The sequence below is a fragment of the Miniopterus natalensis genome, chromosome X (genome assembly GCF_054644295.1).
Source record: "Miniopterus natalensis isolate mMinNat1 chromosome X, mMinNat1.hap1, whole genome shotgun sequence".
Lineage (NCBI taxonomy): Eukaryota > Metazoa > Chordata > Mammalia > Chiroptera > Miniopteridae > Miniopterus > Miniopterus natalensis.
In genome coordinates this window covers 92,973,793-92,996,573 of record NC_142103.1, presented here as the reverse complement: position 1 = coordinate 92,996,573, position 22,781 = coordinate 92,973,793, and the positions used below count along the sequence as shown (strand labels likewise).

Here is a 22,781-nt window from a genome sequence, read left to right as displayed (position 1 = left end):
GGTTGAGTATCGACCTATGATCCAGGCGATCGAGGCTCTATTCCTGGTGAGGGCGCAGGCCCGGGTTGCGGGCTCCATCCCCACTGGGGGGCGTGCGGGAGGCAGCCAATCAATGACTCTCATCATTGATGTTTCTCTCTCTCTCTCTCTCTCTCTGAAATCAATAAAGTCATATTTTTAAAAAAAAAAAAGATGATGAAATGGAGGAGAGTAAATGTTTGTTACGAGTGAACTGAATTTTAGTGCCTAGTAGAAAAGTAATTGGGATTACTGAGACCTCCCAGTCAGCTAGCGAACAGTGTTTTAAGTGCCTGTTACATGCGAAGCCTGGTATTAGGCACAAACATGTGCTGTGATTGTGGTCTAGTTGAGGAGTGAACTAAAAACTGTTTCCAGGATGGGATTACCATGATTATCTTGGGCCAGTGGTCCTTAACCCCACCTGCAGCATAAGAATCATCTTGAGAGCTGTTTAAAAAAAATTGCTAGGGCCAGGTATTGGTATTTTTAAAAGACTCTCAGGTGATCCCACTGTACAGCCACTATTAAAACCACTGGTTTGCCTAATCAGTATTCACCACCACCAGGGCAGGGGAAGGGCTTCCTTCCCTGAGAACATGGGACAATGAATGCCAACAAAATTGGGAGATAGTAATAGAGGGCAGGGGCAATGGAAATGGAATGGAATGGGTAGATATAAAAGATATCCTAAGGTCAGGATTTACAGGGCTCTGTAATATGAAGGACAAGAAAGACGGAAATGATACGAGGTTTGAGCTTAGTTGACCACGAGGACTACTGAAAGTAGGAAAAATAAATAGAAATGAAGTAAATCTATCTGGCCCATTGGAAAAGTGACTTCCGGTTTAGATGGATGCTTTGAAAGATGGGTGATAGTGGAGCAAAAGTAGCATGGAGTGCCTCAGGGCCCGTGCTCTGGAGGCAGAGTGCTTAGGTTCTTATCCTTGTTCTGTCACTTACTGGGACAAATTAATTCTTTCCTCTTTATTTTGCATCTAACAAATGAGGATATTTATGATGGTTATCTCTTGGGGTCATTGGAGAAAATACATGAGATGCTTGCAGTACGGTATCTGTCCCCCTACATACACGCACTGAGTGCTCATTCTGTTATGTTACTTTTTTTTTCACAAGATATATTTTCTTTATTGAATTTATTGGGGTGACATTGGTTGGCAAAACCACACAGGTTTCAAGTGTATAACTCGATAAAACATCATCTGCACACTGCATCGTACGCCCATCACCCCAAGCAAAATTTGTTCAATTTGTGTTACTTCTGATCTGGCCTTTGATAATTTATGTCTGGGTTTGTTTTGTTTTTTTTTTAATATCCACATTATAACCTGTATGTGTCTAGCCTTATAGCCGTACGGGCCTGGGGACAAACCTATCTAGAGATATGATCTGTATGATTGTCTTCATTCACTGAATGTTTATTGAGCCCCACCTCTGTACTGGGCACTGTGCTAGCCCCGGGGACTATAGTGAAGGTCTGCTTTCTGCCTTCAAGAAACTTAGTGTAGAGAAGAAATTTAAACCTAATATGTTATATATATATTACTTTTTAAGATCCTGAATACTGTAAGAATTGCCAGCTTTGAAATGCTGTCAAGTTATTTATTTATTTGCCATGCAGTTCTATTTAAATATTAGTAATGACAGGAGAAGATATGGCTTTGGGTGGTGGGCACACAGAGCAATATACAGATCTTGGGACAGAAACCCATACCTGAAACCTATATGTTCATATTAACCATTGTCACCTCAATAAATTTAATAAAGTGTTTTTTAAAATATTAGTAATGAGAATAGTTTGCCTTTTTGCCATATTAAAGGGATACAGTCAGTTCTCGAATAATTTCATTTTGTTTGTCATTTCATTATAATATTGATGAGAAAAAAATCTTCCCAGATGGGGCCACTGACTGTGGAGGTTGCATATTCTGCCCATGTCTGCGTGTGTGTTCTCCAGGCACTCCGCTTTCCTCCCACGTCCCAGAGCTGTGCGTGTGAGGGGAACTGGCGCGTCTACACTGTGCCAGTGTGAGTGAGCGTGGCTGTGGGTGTGAGTGTGCCCTGTGATGGGAGGACGTCCTGTCCAGGGTGCCCTGAGCTGCCAGGATAGGCTCTGGCCACTGGTGACTCTAGGCTGGAATAGGTGGGATGGAAAAGAATTTTCTTGTTTTTCTTCATCTTTCTAAAATGTATGTGTAGCTCATCTTTATTTCAATGTTTAACATCAGAAGTATTTGGGGTGTTTATTTAGAAGTTTGGTGATGTTTTTGTGACCATAGGAAATATGTCATAGGAGCTTGGCTCTTGTTTATATTAATTAGCCTATGGTAAAATTGGTTTCCTCATATGTCGTTTCAAGTCTCAGTTTCCAAGAACCTACCCATGATGTTAAGTGAGAACTTACTGTATTTTTATTATACATGTTTATTAAAAAGATCTTTACAGTAGATCTCCTTACATATCTCTAAGAATCAGCATAGAGGTACATTTAACTTTGGATTATGTTGATGTTATTGTTATTTTGAGAATTGTAGCTCCAAAAATATATGGAAATGACAACTCATCGGGCTACCTCTTTATGTGCTTATATTATGTGTTTGTGATTATGTAATGCACTAATCTTGACTTTCTGTTTCATTTAGATTTTGATGCATACGAAAGAGATGGTACAGAAGGTAATGCTGAGTGTTTTCATCCTATGACAACTTTTAAATATCATTCGTGGTGACATTTTGTATTCAAGGAAAATTGCAACCCAAACAGACTGGAAATGGCTTCTTAGGATGTCTGGTTTACGTTTATAATCCCCCCTAATGGATTGTAGCTTTTTTTCTTTTACTAACACTGATATGATCTAGCCGCTGCTTGAAGCCTATATGCGAGTGTTTCAAGCAAATTAGTAACAGTGCTAATTAGAGTTTACTTCCAGGCCTTTATACTGTATGTGCTCTAGTGTTGTTTGCTGTGATTGATTTTTTTGGCACTCTTCGTATTCTACTAAATACTGTTTGAAACTGTTAAGAATTTAATATGGATTTGTGCCTCTGAATTTTAAAATCCTATTATGTTTCTGTTTCATAAATTGCCATGACCACTAAGCTTGTGCTCCAGTGGGTAAATACAGCCCCCCTTTCCTAGTCTCTTACCCTCCTCTGTATTACTCAGTTACACATTTTGTTCCCATTGAAACTAGACACTTTCCCTGCCACTGTAATATTTGTTTGTTTTAAGAAAATTAGGGAGATGTTTTAATGTGGCTGTGTTCGCCTTTCTGGTTTTTGGGTCTTAATCTTCAGTTGTACACTCCTAACCATACGGATAAGAATAAATATAACCTTTGGAAAAATCCATGGAACCTGTAATTTCTGTATTATGGAAAATCGTGTTTCATTGTGCATAATGGTCATCATGTTTTAGTTGTTAATTTTTATAATTTTTGCTTTTCATTAGATGAATCTTGAAGTTATTTATGGAGATACAGATTCAATTATGATAAACACCAATAGCACCAATCTGGAAGAAGTATTTAAATTGGGAAACAAGGTGAGATAATTTGATAAAATTATCTGTTTTATCTATTTTCGTGAATTGTTTTTAACATGGAACTTCATAAATTCATGTATATGTACATTGTGTGCTTGGATAAAATTAAAAGGAAATTTTTTTTTAATGATAGATATGTTTTGCCTTTGAGAACAGTCTGAGTGGTAAGCTTAAGATGTGATCAAGTTAGTACTTATCACACTGTCATTCATAAGGAGAAATGTCTCTGGTAGTGTTCGGATGCCTTTCATACACTGATAGATATGGATACACACCTACATACATACCTATACACACGTCTCTAATTTGAATAGCAGTACTTAAAATATATTTGAAAAGGCATGGGGACATTTAAAAATAATCATTTGTAGCCTCCTAATTGCAGTTCACAATTAGCACAATTGGTATTTCTTGAGCACTTACTATGTTAAGATATTGTCCCAATAAACTAAAACTAAGGTACCATCTTACAAACACCTTCCTACCTTTCCTCTCTGAAATGTATGAAACTTAAGCTATAGTCTTCACTTGAGAGCAAGCCTCGCATATTGTGCTCATATTGGATCTTGAAAAACTATTTTCCCTAGAGGCGACAGTCTGTGCCATGTCCCTATCAATAAAGAGCAGGTGACTGTTCATTTATTTGTTCAGCATATATCTGTTTGCTTATATTTAAAGTGCTTATTTTCAAGGTACAGGGAGATTATAGACATTATTTTAATAGTTCAAGTTTTATTTATTTCTGGCCACATATCTACTTGTTGGACTCTATAATCTCTAAGTAATTTAGTAGTTTAAGGGTAAGTACATATGCTCTTAGATTTTAGATTTTAAAAAATACTATTTCATAGTTTTTATAATTCTCAAGGTTGACCCTGCCAGTCCTGTCCCTGTGCTTTCTCAGTGTTCTTGCGCCGGACCCAACATAATACCATGTTCCATAAGCTGAGTAAATGCATTCTAGTCTTGTATGACTTCAAGTTCTGTTTAGGTTAACTCTTGGGCATTTGTAGCATGTTCGTCTTCTCCCTGTTAGATGTTTGAGAAGCTCGTATTAATGATTGAAATTTTCACAGGTGAAAAGTGAAGTGAATAAGTTGTACAAACTGCTTGAAATCGACATTGATGGAATTTTCAAGTCTCTGCTGCTGCTGAAGAAAAAGAAATACGCTGCTCTGGTTGTAGAGCCAACGTCGGATGGGAATTACACCACCAAACAGGAGCTGAAAGGGTTAGATATAGTTAGAAGAGACTGGTGTGATCTTGCTAAAGACACTGGAAAGTGAGTTCTGCTTTGGTTTTTTATTTTGTTGTTTGTCTTTTAAAAATTCAGGTGTTAATGACGTGGACAACACTGTGATTCTTCCGAGCATGAGGGCACAGCTTCTTTTTTGCTATTTTTATAATTACATGTTTATAATTCTTACTTATTTGGAGTGGAGTTTTATAGATAGATTAAAACTTAGGAAAAGCCACACTCGCTCAGTAAGATGCTTGCTGTAGAATGTATCTCCTGAGTTTTTACTCATGAGGGTAAACCTTCACATTTTGGATCCTTACAGAGTTGGTGTTGTTTAATGTTGTTTTGTTTTTTGTATTGTTTTGCTTTAATATTCCTGTTAGAAGGTACCTTGTATTGTGTTCCTGAACCACCCTAGAGCCTCTTTAGGAACATAATTGTTAGGGCATCCCCATTTTATGGCTTACAGGGTTCTGGGATTCAAAGTGGGCCGTGGAGTGAGACTTTGTTCCCAGCGATGTCATTTGTGTGTAACGATTCTTACTAACCTCAGGTTAACTTAAGAGCTAGTTCTGAAATACCATATGTACCTTGGAAATAATAAACGTCATGAGTGACCCCCTAGCTTTGCACCTGAGACTGAAGATTATATTAAGACCTGTTTTTGTTTTAGGGTCATATTAATTTATAAAACACCCATTTAGAAAATGAAAAAGAATTTTTAGGTACTTTCTCTACCATCTTTCCAAATATTCTTGGTTTGTGATCCTGAGCAATTCTGAAAATGGAAATTTTTTTCTTTAAAACGAAATTTTAAATTAATTTTAATGTTGCTGAATGTCAGCATGTTTTACTTTCCATTCTTCCTCTTGTTTTCAAGTGAGGAGATTGAGCAATTGTTGCTTCTGCAAACTACTCTTGATTAGCAAAGTTGGTCGTCCGAGTATAGGTCACTGATAGCCTTTTATGAGATGTAGTTTGAAATGCTTCATTGCCCCCAAATGTACCCAAAGATGAAAGTGCTTTGTATAGACTGTCGATTAGAGTGTTCTCTTCAGCTCTGTGTTTTCTAAGAAAAGATGCATCATAATAGAAGTAAATTTCTCTGAGTTAGAAATGTATTAGTAATTAAAGCTATACAAATGTTTTTGTCAGGGTTCTTTTTCTGACAAATTATAATGCAGCTGTCAAACCCTCGCTCTGCATTTTTCTCGGAAATGGATAAAATATTGGCTTCCTTACTCTTTTTCGTTTTCTTTTTTTTTCTTTTTTGGGAGAGTCTGGTAGAATAACATGAAGTTTTTAAGGGATAGCATAAGGTTAGAGAACACAGCAATATAATGAAGCTGAAGAAAGAAAAGTTTGGAATATTTGGATTTTTTTAAAATTTGCATAAAGAACTTTATATTTCTACTTACCTAGCTAATGGTCATGTCAGGCAGAGATGACATCTTGATATCAGAGAACACTTTGGTGCTTTATGAGGAAAGTGAAATACTTGCCTTCTAACATTTTAACTTATGAATAGAATATAACTGCTTTTGAATTTTGTAATTGCTTAAACATACAATGGAACCACATACCTTTTCTGTCTGTATTTTGTATGAAGCATTAGATGCTGCATTAAAAACGATCTATATGTCTAAGGGCAAACCTGACATTACAAGGTTGGTAAACCTTTGGTAGAGTTAATGTTCAAAAAAGAATAGTGACAGCCTTTTAGACATTAACCCTCATGTTAGCGTGTAATACAGTTCCTGGCCACATGTTAATCTAATGGCATTTATCTTCCTTTTTCTCCTGTATTAATGAAGTATGATATTAAAAAAATCACCTCCTCTCTTTTTTTGCAGCTTTGTCATTGGCCAGATTCTTTCTGATCAAAGCCGGGACACTATCGTGGAAAATATTCAGAGGAGGTTAATAGAAATTGGAGAAGATGTGCTGAATGGCAGGGTCCCAGTGAGCCAGTTTGAAATTAACAAGGTAAATGTGGCATTTGTCTCTGAGCCCAGCTGCTGCCACGGGGCTTCCTCTCCTTCAGAGAGCTGAAGGACTACCTCAGCCTTGCGATTGGGATAAGTCCTAGCTGCTGATGAAAGCTGCTTAACAACTAGCTCACAGATCGAGCATTAGCATAGCACTCTTCCCTTCCAGCTGGTGGGCCTGCTGTCTGCGCAGGGCCTTCCCTCTCTCCGGGAAGCCTTCTTTCTAGAGCTTCCATGGAGGGATACAGTTGATGTTTCAGGGACTAGAGAGCACTGCCTTCTTCACAGTCCTCCCAAGTTATAGCTGTTTGGGGGCGGGCCTGTGAGCTGAGAGAGAGCTTGCATGCGTGTACGTGTGTGTGTGTGTGTGTGTGTGTGTGTGTGTGTGTGTGTGTGTGTGTAACTTCACAGGAGGTGATTCTTCCTCCTGTGATCAGGCAGTTGTTTCGGACATAGTTTTAAGTTATACTTTATGGGCAGTCTTAGTTGTTGAAAATAGGGAATATTTTTTTTCTTACCTAATTTGAAAAAATAAAATCCAGGTATCCTACATGTTGTGTCATACAAAATGTTGGGTTACAAATTTTTTTTTCCATTCAAAAAAAGTAAGTTCCCTACCATTTTATCAGTTTTGCAATAAATAGATTTTTGTTGTCAGAGCTCATAAAAGATCATTTTAATTTAAAAAAATCTAATCATTATACTAAATGGAAATTTTAGAATTAAAACTCAATCATAATACCCCTGTGTTAAAAGTAATGCTTGCCCCGATATTTTCAGTAGCCACCTGACTTTGTAAAGTATATGATTGTCTAACTACTATGCTGTACACCTGAAACTCATACAAAATAATACTGAATATAAACTGTAATTTAAAAATAAAAATACATTCTTAAAAAGAAATACCGTCAATAGAAAAAAAAGTTATGCTTGCCATTTTTGCACATTTTACTCTTGAGAACATTTTTACGTTGCAGCAATTATAATATTTTATTTTGAAATCTACTTTCATTTAACATAAGCAGTTTTTTTCACGTTTCTATATTACCTTAAAAACCATCATGTAAATCAATGTGTTAATCTTATATTTTACTGATACATCTTAATGTTTGATTATTTAAATTATTTATTTTTGCTATTGTAAATAACTATATTAAACATCTTTGTCCATTTACCTTTTTGCTTTTGGATGAATTACTTTCTTAGTTTAGGTTCCTTGAAGTGAAATATTTGAGTCAAAAGATAAGAAGATCTGTATGGCTCTTGTCAAATTGCTTTGCAAAAGAGCGATGCCAATTGATAATAACAAAATATGTGCCAATTTCACCACAGATTTGTCTGTATTGGTGATATTTCATTGGTGATATTTAAATAAAACATTGCTACCATAATGGATATGAAAAAATTTTCACTGTTTGATTTAATTTACATTTCTTTGATTCCTGGAGAGAATGAATATTTTCTATGTATATCCTTATGATTTGTATTTATTCTTAGGTAAGTCACTTGTTTATTATACCTTGACCCGTGATATCTTTAAAGTCCCAAAAGAAGATATTTATTTATACATGAAAAGTAAAAAATACTGAAACATTTTAAAAGAATATGTGCCTTGGCACTGGCTCTTCACTTTAAGTGATGCAGTGTAAACCTATTGGCATAGAATCTCTTGTGACATCTAGAAAGTGGTTTCCTTTTAGATTTTGTTTTGTCTCTTTCTCAGAAATTTCAGTGAGTAAGAGTTCTAACTTCAGTCTTCCTTTGACCAATTTTAGCATCTATTCTGCAGACTGTATCCTTGATACTATCTACCTTCTTAGAAGTGTGGGCCCTCTCTCACAAGGGATTCCGTGAGTTTGGAAGGCTCAGTCTAAACATGACTACATTATTGGCAAAATAATACTGAGCACATGTCCTTTAGGATAGTGGCCCACACCGTCATCTCATATGAATGATGAGACGGTATTATTAGGGTGCAAAGAAACCTGGAGCGCCCGGCTGCCGTGGCTCAGTGCTGAGCATCAGCCTATGAACCAGGAGGTCAGGGTTCGATTCCTAGTTGGGGCATGTGCCCGGGCTGCGGGCTCCATCCCGTCGGGGGCGTGCAGGAGGCAGCCGATCAATGACACTCTCTCATCATTGATGTTTCTCTCTCTCCCTCCCCCTTCCTCTCTCTGAAATTAATAAAAACATATTAAAAAAAAAAAAAGAAACCTGGAGTCATAGACACACTGGCAATCTCCCAGTTCTGATGAACAGCCTACAGTTTTGTTATTTTAAAGTTATTATTGAAAATTTTTAACATACAGAAATAGAGAGAATAGTATCATGAACCCCTATGTATCCATCGCTCAGCTCTGATAATTATCAACTTATAGTGACATATTATTATTATCATTATTATTATTAGCAATAATAGTTAATACTTAGTGTGATGGGGCTGTGCATTTTTCCCCCCACCAAATGTGACAGCTCATTTTTATAGCCCTGGCTAACTTGAGTCTAAACCACTAGGAAGCATCCCCCCCCCCCCCCCCCAAATCAGGCCTTCTAAAACTAGCTTGTAAAACCTCCAAATAGTTCCAATTTAATAATTGGAAAGTATGTCAGATGAAATTCAGAATTTCTTAACATTGCACTGAAGTATAGTCAATTGGAGAAGATAATGGTTTTCTTAAGTAGAATTATATTGATTAAGATTCCTATGCACTATTACCCAACTGAGTCAATCAAGACTTCGTATAATTCAAGTTTGAGGAGATTCAAATACTTGGAGAGTTTCCTAGGCACTCTCCTACACTGAATGTCTGATTTAGAAAGTGTATATAATGTGGGTATGTGCAGTCATGTTTGAGGACCTGCTTTATTCTACTATAGCAGTTCTCAAATTTCCCAGCTTCAGGGCACCTTCATATTCTGAAAATAATTGTGGCCTCTAAGAGCCTTGTTTATGTGGTTTGTGTTGATATTTATTGTGTTAGAAATTAATACTGAGAAATTTTAAAAGCATTTGTTAATTTATTTAACCTAGCAATAAACCCATCATGGGATTACAAAAATAACATTTTTCCATGAAAAATAACTGTATATTTCAAACCAAAAACAAATTAACCGGAGGAAGGAGCAGCAGCATTTTACAATTTTGCAGATCTCTTGAATGTCCATGTTAGGGGGAGACATCTGGATTCTCCCATCTGCTTGTGCATCCAGTTTGTTGTGACGTGTGATTTAGGTTGAGTATAGGAAGAAAATCCAGTTCCACACAAATATGTAGTTGGAAAAAGAAGATGTATTTCAGTAATTTTTTCAGATAATTGTGCATATTCTTCTTTGATTCTGCACTAAAACTCTCTAAGTAGTATTTTTAAAGGTTATTTATAATGTGGAATCTGAAACCATATCACTGAACTTGGCATACTCTCTTACATTAAACTCTATTGGTCTGTGTTGTGCTTTGAGTGGATATTTTACCCATGCATGACATTATGCTTTGGTCATTTGTTCAATGCTGGTTCCCTGAGTTACACAAATCTTCCAGATTTTGACACATTTTATTGTAGAGTATCAAAAATCACATTAAAAGTATTCCTACTTATATCATCAGAAGAGTCTTTAAGTGTTGGGAAACTGTCATGCTCACAGAGGTAGAAACAAGTTTTCCAAAATTCTAATTTGCGCTTGAAAGCTTGAATTTTATTATAGACAATATATACTGTTAGTTGTTTTCCTTGAAGCGGCAGGCTCACTTGGTTCTTTTTTTGACAGGTCATCTGCCAGATACCCAAGTTAGAATAGCTGTAGTTGTCCTGTCATTCTTTCAAGTAAAAAGTGTGCTCCATGGAAAAAGCAGCTAGTTTAGCTTGCAACTCAAACAGTTACAGTGCGTTTCCTCAAGGAACCTTTGTTCGTCAGTGTACAGTAGACGGGTCTCGTGCATGCTTCCTGTTTTGTCACATAAAACAGTAGCCTTATACTCAAGGGTCAAGAGCTTTAAAAATTATTAATTTTTTCTGCTTCATCAAGAACATCCTTAAGTGAAACTGGCCTTTTTTTTTTTTTTTTTTTTAACTCGGAGTGTGTGGTGGTGAAAAATACAATGATTGTTAGTACAGTTTGGTGCTGCTGCCCTGATTCATGGCTGTAAGGCCCAGCACCTTTACTGACCATTGCTTCTGCATCACCAGTGCAAATAGTATTGTTAGGAAAATAGTTCTGATCTCGTGGCCCTCTTCAAGGGTGTCGGGAACCTCCCAGGGGTCTGTGGACCACACTTAGGTGACTTAGTCACACAGAACCTTGTTCCCTGTCCTTTCTCTTGCCTTTTGAAACACACTTCTTACAGGGCTAGGTATTTCCCTCTTTCCCTTGTGCATATTGACTTCCAGCCCATTAGACTGTATTTTTTCTCACCTCTTGCTTTTAACTTTTGCTTTTTTCTCTGCCTGGAATCTTGCTCCTGTCACCTTTTCTTAAAATCTTGTTTTTCCTTCATGTGCCTGCTTAAGTTTTTTTCTCCCATGATTTCTTCTCTCAGATGGAAATGATTTTTGCCTGCCTAAACTCTCTCAGAACACTGTGTTTGCATCTCCCTTATGGCTCATGTAGCTTATTTTAGAGTTTTGGTTTTTTTCTTTTGTGTAATGGGGAGTCGTCTACTAATAGCAGATGACTTAGGCCAGTGACTGTTTCATTCATCTTGCAGTACTTTACAGTGCTTGAACTTAGTGAATTATTGCAGAGTAGTGACATCATTTATTCTGCAAACATTTGGTTGCTACTGTGTGTCAGGTATCATTCTGAGCGCTGAGTGCAGCTGTGAGCGGGGCTGCCGTATTCCTACTCTCCTGGTGCTTACTTTCTGTTACAGGCTCATCGTTCCGCTTTTGTAGAGCTTCAGTTGACAATGGGAGTAAATCCAGTGATTTACGGTACCTTTGGGATTTATTTGGGCTAGAGAAGCTTTTGAGAAACACATCCTTAAGTCATAGTGGCTGTTATCCATCGTCCATCAGTCCTAACTGATCATTAATTCAGTGAGAGAATCACAAACATTAGGAGAAACCCTAAGACTGAATTTATAGTCTTAATTTTTTATATGTTAAGTATTATGTGCCATGGCCCATAAACTTGTATTTCTTCTTCGTCAAGGTTGCATCTGGTTATATGAGTTAATAAATGAAGGAGAGAGGAGACTTGAGGATAGAATGTCTATAAAGATTCTGTGACAGTGTTTTCTACATATAGCTTCTGTCATTTTTATGTTTATGTGGCTAGTATGATTCTAGCAAAGATGTATTAATGTATAGCTGTGTGAGGAGGGTTTTATTTTAAAGTTTGGGACGTTTTGTTCCCTCTTTTTCTCTTTTAGGCATTGACAAAGGATCCTCAGGATTACCCTGATAAAAAAAGCCTACCTCATGTACATGTCGCCCTCTGGATCAATTCTCAAGGAGGCAGAAAGGTGAAAGCTGGAGATACTGTGTCGTATGTCATCTGTCAGGTAAAAATATCATAATTAACAAGACTCATACCACTTATGACCCAAAGTAAAATCCAGATCGCCACAGCGTCTTATTTCGTAGTCTTCAAGACAGTTGATGCTGTCAAGAAATGGCTTGGTCTGATTGGTTTTACAGCATTTAAAAACATTAGTCAGGGTATGGCATATTTTATTAAAATTTTTGTAAAATACTTAGGACGTGTTTTGGGTCACTGAAATTATTTTGGTGAGATGGGTGTGTAACTGCTGTTTCAGCCCTAAGTTAACTTCAGTGAAAATGTATGTAGGCTTGGTCATATGTCTAGCAGTAGTCGTTTATCATTCTTTTCGCCACAGTTTCCATTATGAATATTGGTAGAATAAAAGAGTAAATAAATGCATTTTCCCTAGCCTATGTTCAAATAATTACTTGGAAAAAAAATAGAAAATGCATAATTATATGGAGAAAGGTGAGAGATCCTAAAATCATACCTTATGACGAAAACACAAATTAACCAGTTTCATTTTCTTTTCCTTTCTTTTGAGTGGAGGGAGGCCTAGAAGCCACCTTTCCTTCTTCCTGTCCACGAGGCACCTCTAAGGAACCTCTAGGCCTTCTGGAGCACAGTTTAAAACCACTGACTGGTTTCTTTTCAGAATAGCATGCCTCTAACAGGGATGGAGAGAGAGGGTAGGGCAGAAGAGCCATTTTTTTTCTTGAAAGCACTTCTGTTGGAACAAAGGAGAGGTCTCATTCCTTCTCTCTGTTAAAAAAAAAAAAAGTCAGTCCGTCATAGCCTCTATCCAGAGTCTTTAAAATTACTATGGTCTGGCCTATCTACCAAAAGGTAAAATTCACCTGAATAAGACTGTTTCTTTTAAATTAATTATTGCATTGTGTTATTACAGTAAGGAATTTTAGATGAGCCTTAAACTTCGTTACAGTATGATTGATCTTTGTTGAACTACAGTCAATGTGTTTTTAAATCATAGAGTCTTTTCAAAATTTAAAAGTCATTTGCTACTATCTGCTCAGTACTGTAGATGACGTACATAACAAATGATTTAAGTACATGGACAGGAATCAGCACTTGACTCTGTCTCCCTCCTAGGGCTACCCTTGATTAAGAACTGTTACAGAAAGCCAATTCCTGCAGGAAAATATTTCCATAAATGTCTGACTCGCTCAAGCCCTTAATGTGCTTTGCATATTGCCTCTGCAAAGTCTCATCTCAAAAAAACAATTTTCATATTATGCAAGTAAAGATTTTGGTAAATAAGCTAGTTTGTTTTGGTTTTGTTTTTTATTTATGTCTTCACATACATGGAAAAGCTCTTAGATTATTAATGACAGGAGCAGGCGACAGCATATAACTTTAAATATATATATTCATTCTGTGAAATAGCATCTAATAGTGAAATCTAGCCACAGTTGTGCTTTGGCTAAAGCTGGAATGGAGCTGTATGGTAGCATGACCGATGTCTAAATATTAAGCCTTATGATTTCTTCTTCTCTGGTCTTATTGATACCGAAAAGCTTACATGCTGATGCTAACCTAGTACGATAAATCCAATTTGATGTCTTTTCAACATTTCCCTTGTCCACTGGTACTAGACTTTAACTTGCTTGTTAAAACTACAGTTTATTTTTCTTTTTATTAACTTACTCTTCTTAATGTGTCCCAAGAAACGCTCTAGGCCTTTCATTTGCCTTTGTCCCCTAGCAGTGGTACCTGCCCACTTTCATGAAAGCTGCCTACCTCTTTTGCTTTAAGCACTCAAATTATTCTCTCTGTGCTTCACAACACAACTGTATTTTTAGAATATGTTTTTGAAAATGTATGATCACACATTTTCAGAACTGTTTATTGCTCTAAGCAAAAGTGCCCTCCAAGTATAGCCTATCTCCTAAACAGGTTCTCTTTTGTTTAAAATTTACATTTAGAATATAGTGTTCTACTGGTAACTTACTCAGACTATAATTTTAGATGAATTCAGGGTAATGTTTTGCTATCTAATTTGTATTGTAGTTCATGGTATTGTAAAACCTACATGAATTATTTACTGAGCTCTTAAATAAGTTTTCACTTATGGTTAAGTTTTAAATGCTTAATTATTTAACTTTCAGTGGACATAATTTCCATAAGGCATGACATTAACATTTTAAGGGGCCCACTTGTCATCTGTGTAAAATTTTTTTCTGTTACTTTTCTACTAACGATGACTACATAGTTTTGACTGAATTGACCGTAACTGGTTGTCTCTGTGAAGCGTGTACTTTGTGAAGTTCACGAATTAGTAAATGGGCACTTCAAGCAAGGCCAACATTACTCCTTAATCTGTTTTTAAAGGTGTATGCTGCATGTTATTGCATATACCACAGGGGTCTTGCTAGGTTTGAGAATTTGGGTCTTAATGTTTTTCTAATACAACACGGAAAAACCTGTCATCTTATCAATTCTTTTGTATTTAGTCATGTTTGAGCTCAGTCTTTTTTAAATACAATAAAGAAATGTGTTTGGGTCACTGTTAAAACTTAAAAAAAACTTTTTCAACTGAATATGCTTAGAAATGTTCATCTGCATTTTTAAAGACATACCTTACTCTGAGAATATCTTCTTATGGTATATTGGAAAGTAACTCAAGTGCCATTTTTTTTATTTGTCTCTAGAAATCTGATTTTTATTCACTATTAAAAATTAGTAAACTCAACACTGCTATAATCTTCAGACAGACTGGTTTTTTTAAAAACTCCAGTTCTATAAATTGATCAGATTTCGTGTGTTTGTTAAAAGGCAGTCTGCGTACAGTTGTGGTGCATAAAGATACGGCCCAAAGATTTTTCACACTCTTTTTGTCACCCTACTCATCTAACAATTCAAAATTCTAAAATTGCAATTAAACTTGATTAATTCTGCCTAGTTTTGTTTTTTTTTTTACTGTGTTGTAAACTCCTGAAAAATAATTCTAAGCAAGCCTTTTAATCTGAGGTTTGCTCCCTCTCTGGGTATTTCATTGTATCTTAGAATAGGTAGAACCTAGTTGATAAATATCCCAGTTTGTTTCCATCAGGAGCCTAGCCAGGGAAAGAGACCCCCACCTGCAGTCCCTGGGAAAGACAGCGGAGAAGGGACCGACTGTAGCAGGAATGAAATCGGATTCACATTATAATCAGTTCTGCAGAGCAGCTGAGCGCTGTGAATCGTTTTAATTTGCCAGTCTGAATATTAAATTCTGTTGTTGCAGACAAGAGGAGTGGAGTGAGTTGTTGGATGTTTGTCCAGTAAAGTGACGACTTTTTGATTCACAGATGATGGTGACGTCACCCACAGGGCTGTAAATGGGCCAATTTATATTGAATCTCACAACTTTTATTTTTATAGAGTAAAGAGGAACCCCTTAAAAAACTCTCTGACCCATCCTCCTTGCCTGAGGAAGAGCCACATAGGCAGTGCAAAGCGGCACGCCTTTCATTCCGTGGCCAAATACTTTGCTTCTAGGGCACTGCCACTCCACTGGATACCTCATTAATTTTACTCTTACCTGTTATATCTTGTATGTAAGTGACTATTCTGTGGGTTTCATTCCTGTCTTTTCCCCTTGCTCATTTGCTTCTCAGTGATACATGCAGTTCTCGTGGAAAATATTATTCCTGGGACCTTTAAGATGATACTATGACTCGAATGCCTACAAGAAGGGATTGCATTAACATAATAAAAGGACCACACATGTTTTTTTCACCACTCCTAAAAGGCCCTTCTCACTAGACTAATTGTTAGCAAGTCTTCTCAATGTGTTTCTATGATGTGGCAGGTGGAATTATTTAATCTAGTCATGCCATTTTGTTGGTTTCATGTTTCAACAAAAAATAGAACATAACACATGCTGGATTTACATTCTTGGACAGTGGGCGAGATGTTCTCCTTCATCTTCCTACTCTTAGATGCACATGAAATGTTCATGAACCGGTCAGAAGGACTTGATGCCCTGGCTAGTGTGACTCAGTTGGTTGAGTGTTGTCCCGTGCACCAAATGGTTGCCAGTTCGATTCCCAGTCAGGGCACATGCCCGGGTTTCCAGCTCGATCCCTGGTAGGGGGCATGCAGGAGGCAGCCGATCAATGTGTTTCTCTCTCACATCGATGTCTGTCTGTCTCTCTCTTTCTCTCTCTCTCTGTCTCACTCTGTCTCTCTTTCTCCCCTCCCCTTTCCACTCTCTCTGAAAAAGCAATGGAAAAAATATCTTCAGGTGAGGGTAAATTTAATTTAATTTAAAAAGAAATCTTTAAAAAAAAAAGGACTTTTTGGTGTTTGGAATTAAATATACAAGATTTCCATTCCTGTTCCTCTTTTGACCAAGCAAGTGTGTGTGTGGTTGAATTTCTTACAATGTTACCTGTACCATGTCCTCTTTAGGATGGCTCAAACCTCAGTGCGAGTCAGAGGGCCTATGCACCCGAGCAGCTGCAGAAACAGGACAGTTTAACCATTGACACTCAGTACTACCTGGCCCAGCAGATCCACCCAGTTGTGGCTCGGATCTGCGAGCCGATAGATGGAATCGACGCTGTCCTCATTGCAACGTGGTTAGGTAAGTGCCCCAAGCTCATGCAACCCCTCAGGCAGCAAGAGCAATGTCTGTGGCCCCCCTCCTTCAACTGTTGTGGGCCCTTTTATGGGCTCAGTGCTGAGTCGAGCACTTCTTTGGGTATAATTGGGCATTTATTTTTGCGGCAGTTTGGTTAATGTCTGTCTCCCCTCATAGACTACGAACTCCACATACTTACTACCTCTGTAACCACATACCTGCTCCGTAGTTGGCACTCAGTCAGTAAATGCCGAGGGCAGAGAGAAGGCAAAAGAAAGGATGGCGAAGATTTCAGGCGCCATTATAAGTCTCTGAGCTTACATTGTTGTAGCTTTTATTAGTGGACTTACATTAGCAAGGAGGTTGATGGTATCCTGATTGTCTCTAAAGGTATTTTCACAGAAAGAGAAAACACAGCTTTTAACATTAAAAAGTGTGTTTTAGTATTCAGTTCCCTGTGAGTATCCTATCCTCTCTTTCATTTAAATTCTTCTAAAATAGGACTCACTGTTATCTCGTAGGACTTGGCTGATTCCTAATTTTTCATCATCCCAGGAGGTGCCAGCCAACCCTGAAACCTCAATGTTTTGAATTTTTTGCTGTGTGACTAGATGGTCACCTCTTGCTTAGAAATGTAAGCGTTACATTGCTTTAAGGTTTCAACTCTCTATTCATTCCATTTTATGCACAGATTAGATGGTTCCTCACTATCTATAGGTCAAGTTTAGAGCTGGTGACACTGTAGGTATAGACTTTGGCAGCTGTAGACTCTTAACTTTCTAGCTCCAACCTGTATTTGTAGCTTTATTTCTTAATCAGTATACTCAGGGTCTCCTAAATGTGGCATTGCTTGTTCTGTCCCTGCTTCATGGAAAAGCTCCCTCTCTTATTGAAATGTCTAGCTTAAGACATGGGTTTTTGCATCATAGGGACTTGGGTTCAAATGCTGATTGTGGTTCTGTGGCTTCAGCAGTCCTCCAAACCTTGGCCTAAGCTTTGGTTTCTGGAGCCCTAAACTACAGTTGCTCTGAGGGAGCAGTGAGATGACGTGTGTGAGATGCTGCACGTAGCCCGGGAGCAGAGGGGGTGCTCAGTGAGTGCCCTTAGCAGCTCCATCCCACCCTCCTGCCAGGCTCCGGCGTAAATATGTCCACACTCCTCCAGTCCTTGAGATTTGCACATAGTTAGTACTCAGTGTGCATTGTGGACTGAGATTAGACGGATGAATTATCAAGTCACATATTTTCCATCCTGCTCCTGCTGAGTATGTGTCTGAGCTCCTCCTGCCAGCCCATTTCCACTATCCCATCAGTATCTGCTCTGGAAGTGGAAGCTCATTTTTGACATTTGCCTAAGCAAAACATAATTAGGAGATAAAAATTCTGCTCCCCGAATCATCATATAATGTATTCTCAAAGTTGAGTCGTATTTGATGATATTTATAAGTCCTCAGCTGGGAGGTGGGAGTGGGAGTGCACAATATTTTTTAGCTTTTTTCTCTCCTCTGCGTTCAGTGCTTACTCTACCAGATGCTGCAATAAGTACTTTGCATATATTTCTCATTTAATCCTTGCAACAGCCTCGTGCGGCTACGTTGTATTTGTTCCATTTTACAGAGAAGGAAGCTGAGGCCTAGAGGAGTATCTAACTTGGTCTTGTCACATAATTGTCTGTGACTGGATTGGGACCCAGTTCTGTGTGGCCCCAAAGTTTGTGCTCTTAACCGCTGTGCTAAGCTGTTCTGCCCCCTCTTAGCTCTGAGGGGTGATGACAGATGTTCCAACCAGGGGTGGGGTGGCGTGGAGGTGAAGGCCCAGGAGCTTTATCTTCTTCCTCTCCCACTGTGAGCCCCACCTCTCCCCAGTGAAAACCCCTGATCAAAACCATTATTTTGTCTATAGAGTAGATCTCCCAGTTTTTTGCACTTGTACCCTCAAGAACCTGATCTAAATGCTAACCATTACCGTGTCCTTTTTTGGTTTTGAATTTTCCAGTGCTGAGGAGGGGTAAATGGAACAAGCCCCGCCCATGAGTGACATTCACCAGCTAAGCGCAGGGCCTTGTATTTCAGCAAAAGACTGTAAAGTGTGGTGGAGCCCGCCCGGAGGATAGCCTCATGCCAGCCCAGATAGCTCAAGACCAAGCGGGGACCAGACTGATTTTGTTGGTTCCGGGGTCATAGTTCAGATCATTTTTATATAAATTAAGCAGTGGGCAGATTTTGACTTGCTTAAAGCCGAACTTTATCCTAATTGCAGCAGCCTTATGGTCGTAGGCTGCCTTAGGAATCTAGTTTTCACAGATGGTCCCGGGAGCCCTAGTGGGCCCGGTCTTCAGAGGTTTCATGTGATGACTGACCCACCTCAGCCTACAGCGGGACCCCGCCCTGCTGTGTCCAGGCCCTGCTGCCTTATCACCTGCAAGTTCTCAGAGCAGCCCCGACTGCATAGACACTGTCCTGGGCAGCTCCTCAGTGCCAGGTAGCCAGTGAGAGCTGCCAGAGGGGCCTGTGTCCTTGGCCATGAGGCAACTGCTGCTGCTCCCCTGTTTTACCTTTTTTTCTCATTTTTATCTTCTGCCACTTGATAGCAGTTTTGATACTGAGGGCGTGTGAGGTGGTCGTTCCTGTGCGGTTCCCTTCCTCCCTGATCACCCTCTTCTCCCACCGCAGCCCCCGCCGTCACCAGCGGTGTCCCCATGGCCGTCTACCTGAGGAAGAGGCCTCGTAGTCCCTTAGCCCTCCCTGCCCCTCACAGGAGGTTCCACGTTAGTGGCGCGCCGGTCCCCATGAAGATCCCTGGGAACAGTGCCGCCCGCCAGGCAGATCGTGCAGGATTTGCACCCTCCCTCTTCAGGAGCTGCATTTTGACCTGCAGCCTCTGTTCCTCTCCCCAAGTGAAAACTGGGGCTGCTGTTCCCCACTTGGGAATCTGAGGCCCCTGTCATCAGTTCTCACCTAGCCTGTGGTTTTAGAGAGGAGGAAGGTGGAGATGGGAAAGTGGTGGGAAAGTGAGAGGAGTGTTAGGGGGCGCCTGGTTTCTAAGAGGTGCAAGCCGTAGGCATAAAATTACTGTAATTTGTTTTTAAAATTCTAAATCTGTTTTCTTTACATAAAAAAAAAACTGCCGTTAGCGAACCGACACTGTTAAATAAGTTGAAGTGTAAAAATGCATACATAGAACACAAGCCCTCCAACTGCCTAATCACAGGCGGAAAATAATTCTCGCTTTTAATGTAGTTTTTGCCCGGGATTAATGAAACGTATTACAGTGTCGAAACTTTCCTGAAGTTTGATACTTTGTCCTTTTAGCACAAAGAAATCAGGAATAATGGCATAATTTCATTTAGGAAAATTATTAAGTTCATGATTTTTCATTTTTAAGATTCTTTTGTGGAGAGCAACTGCATTTTTCAGCCGCCGCTTGCCTTTTCTCTTGCTTTTCTACCGCTTGCCTTGGAATGAAAGGCCAGCGCCAAGTGTTGGTTTTATCCTGCGGCTTCACTTGGGAAATTCTCTATTTCTCCCCGTCAAGATACCTCCTGAAGTCAGTCTGGTGGCACGCTGTGTGGCCGGGTATTCTGTGTGGGAAGGACATTTTAGTGAAAAGGAGAGAGGATAGTCTGTCAGATGACTGAATGAATAAGTCTGTCGAATTGAAAGAGAGTGATTTGTTCTAATAACTAATGGTCCTCATTACCCCACAGTAAAATGTGTATCATTTTTCTGAAATCCATGCAAGATTATTGCTATTCGGCTTAAATAAAGCCAGATTTTACTCTTTTCCATCTGTGAATAGAAAAAAATATAGTATTAGGCTTTTATACAATAGCCCCATGGGAAACGTGGCCACTAAAACTTGGAACTCTTAGCTTTTGTTCTGCAGACTACAGGTTTCTCTCATGTTCTGATGAAAGCTCTCTGTATTCTGTGGGTGAAATATTCACAGTATGTGCCAACATCCAAATAGTCTGCTGTACCTGGCAAAACAAGCCAGTGATGAGAATAGTCTAAAGTTCATTTTTGAATTTCCCCTCTTAATAAATTCACATTTCACATATAACGATACTTAGAATTATATAATATCTTTCCTCCAATGAGCAATGACTTGTACGGTAGTAGCTGTCAAGCACATTTCTTCATGTTCAGTGATAAAATTTCAGGCATTTATCTCTCTGGGCAGTTTTCTCATTGGTCCTAAGAAATTACTGGTGTTTAAGAATGTGAGAATATAAAATTTAATTTCATCTCTGAAAGTAGTGCTTAAAATAAGTCAGGGCACACTTAACCCAGTGTGTTCCTGGGATAAATTAGAAAGCAAAAATTACTTTTTTTTAAAAAAAAAAAGGCTGTATCACTCACAGTATAGAAGGTAGTTTTTCTCAGTAGACAGGATCCAGTAACATAAGAAATACGGGCAACAGTGGGCTAGGTGGCCTCTGACCAGCTCGGCGAGATATTTCTACAGAAGGTGGGAAATGGCATGAAGTGCAGGTGGCTGGGCGTAGGGCGGTGGCACCGGCAGCTGCTCAGGTATCACTGCCAATCAAGACTTTTGTCTCTTGTCACGATTAAGCTCTTAGAAGAATGTCCATACTGGGCCATCGTTTCCAAGCCTAACATATTTTCTACGACTAATAGTAAAATTTAAAAGTAAGATGGCACCCAAAGCGAAGAATATTAATCTCGCCGGCTGGGAAGAAGGCCCCTTCCAGGACGGAGCGCCGTCCAAGGGCGTTGTCGGGGGCCCGCGCCCTCAGCCTGCCTTTGCAGCCGCGAGTGGGCTCGTGCTGAAGGCCTGCCGTGCCCAGCGTCCTCGCGGGCGCCGGGAGGGCTACAAAGTGGAGTTACACGTGGCTCCTTTACTCAGATTACAGCCCTGTCGATGCCCTGTTGCTGGCGAGTCTAGTAGACGACACAGTGCATATCCCAAGAGGTAAAATGAAGGCTTATTGATGTTCGGGGCAAGCAGAGACCACTTCTGGCCCCACTGGGAAGAATGTCATAGAAGCGGAGGCATTTGAGGCATCGTGGGAATGCGCTGTGCAGAGGCCAGCGTGGCATTGGGAATGGTTGTCTACCCCACCTCGCACCAGTTTTTCCAGCCCACTGATGCAGTGGCAGGGGTCCTGACTGCATTCGCGGGGTAACCCATGCCATCTCAGCCACTCCCTGCGGCGCGTTAGGGAGCCTCTTAAAGGGTATGAGCCGCAAAGCTTTGTGCCTCAGTCCTTACAAAGCAAGCCCGTGACGTTTGTTTCTTTCTCACTAGCCTGTAATTCTGAGGGCCTGCAGTGACACTTCTCACCTAACTGGAGCAGAGACCTCTGAGAACTTGGAACCAAATTAGAGCCCATTTACAATCATCGCTTGAACTAATAACTCCTCGCTCTCACTTTGTAACACTTGGAGGAGTTTCCAAAGGAAAGTGGGAATTTCTTGAATCAAGTTAGATCAGTTTTAAAAAAAATTAACTTTAGCCCAGCCGGGCATGGCTCAGCAGTTGAGCATCGACCTAGGATCCAGGAGATCGAGGTTCGATTCCCAGTCAGGGCACGTGCCCGGGTTGCGGGCTCCATCCCCAGCAAGGGGCGTGCAGGAGGCAGCCGATCAGTGACTCTCTCATCATTGATGTTTCTATTTCTCTCTCTCCCTTTCTCTCTGAAATCAATAAAAAGATATATTTAAACAAAAAAAAGAAAATCTAAAAAAAAAAAATTAACTGAGGAATAATTGACAAATATAATTGTATAAACTTAAAGTGTATATATACATTGTAGAGTGATTATCAAGATAATTAACACATCCATCAGCTCACATAGTTAACTCTTGTGGTGAGAATGCTTAAGATCTAATCTCAGCAACTGTCAGGTATACAATGCCATATTATTAACTATAAATCAGTTT

At 39.3% G+C, this 22,781-nt stretch overlaps 1 protein-coding gene across 2 annotated transcripts in view; it reads left to right on the top strand.

Moving 5' to 3' along the window:
• POLA1 (DNA polymerase alpha 1, catalytic subunit) overlaps window positions 1-22,781 on the top strand; it is a 267,262-nt gene that overhangs the window by 100,060 nt on the left and 144,421 nt on the right. For both annotated transcript variants that reach the window (XM_016209302.2, XM_016209301.2), the window contains 6 exons: window positions 2,682-2,714; window positions 3,490-3,582; window positions 4,659-4,864; window positions 6,676-6,808; window positions 12,179-12,310; window positions 16,705-16,879. In XM_016209302.2, the coding sequence (XP_016064788.1) occupies window positions 2,682-2,714; window positions 3,490-3,582; window positions 4,659-4,864; window positions 6,676-6,808; window positions 12,179-12,310; window positions 16,705-16,879 (772 nt within the window). The remainder of the gene's footprint in view (window positions 1-2,681; window positions 2,715-3,489; window positions 3,583-4,658; window positions 4,865-6,675; window positions 6,809-12,178; window positions 12,311-16,704; window positions 16,880-22,781) is intronic.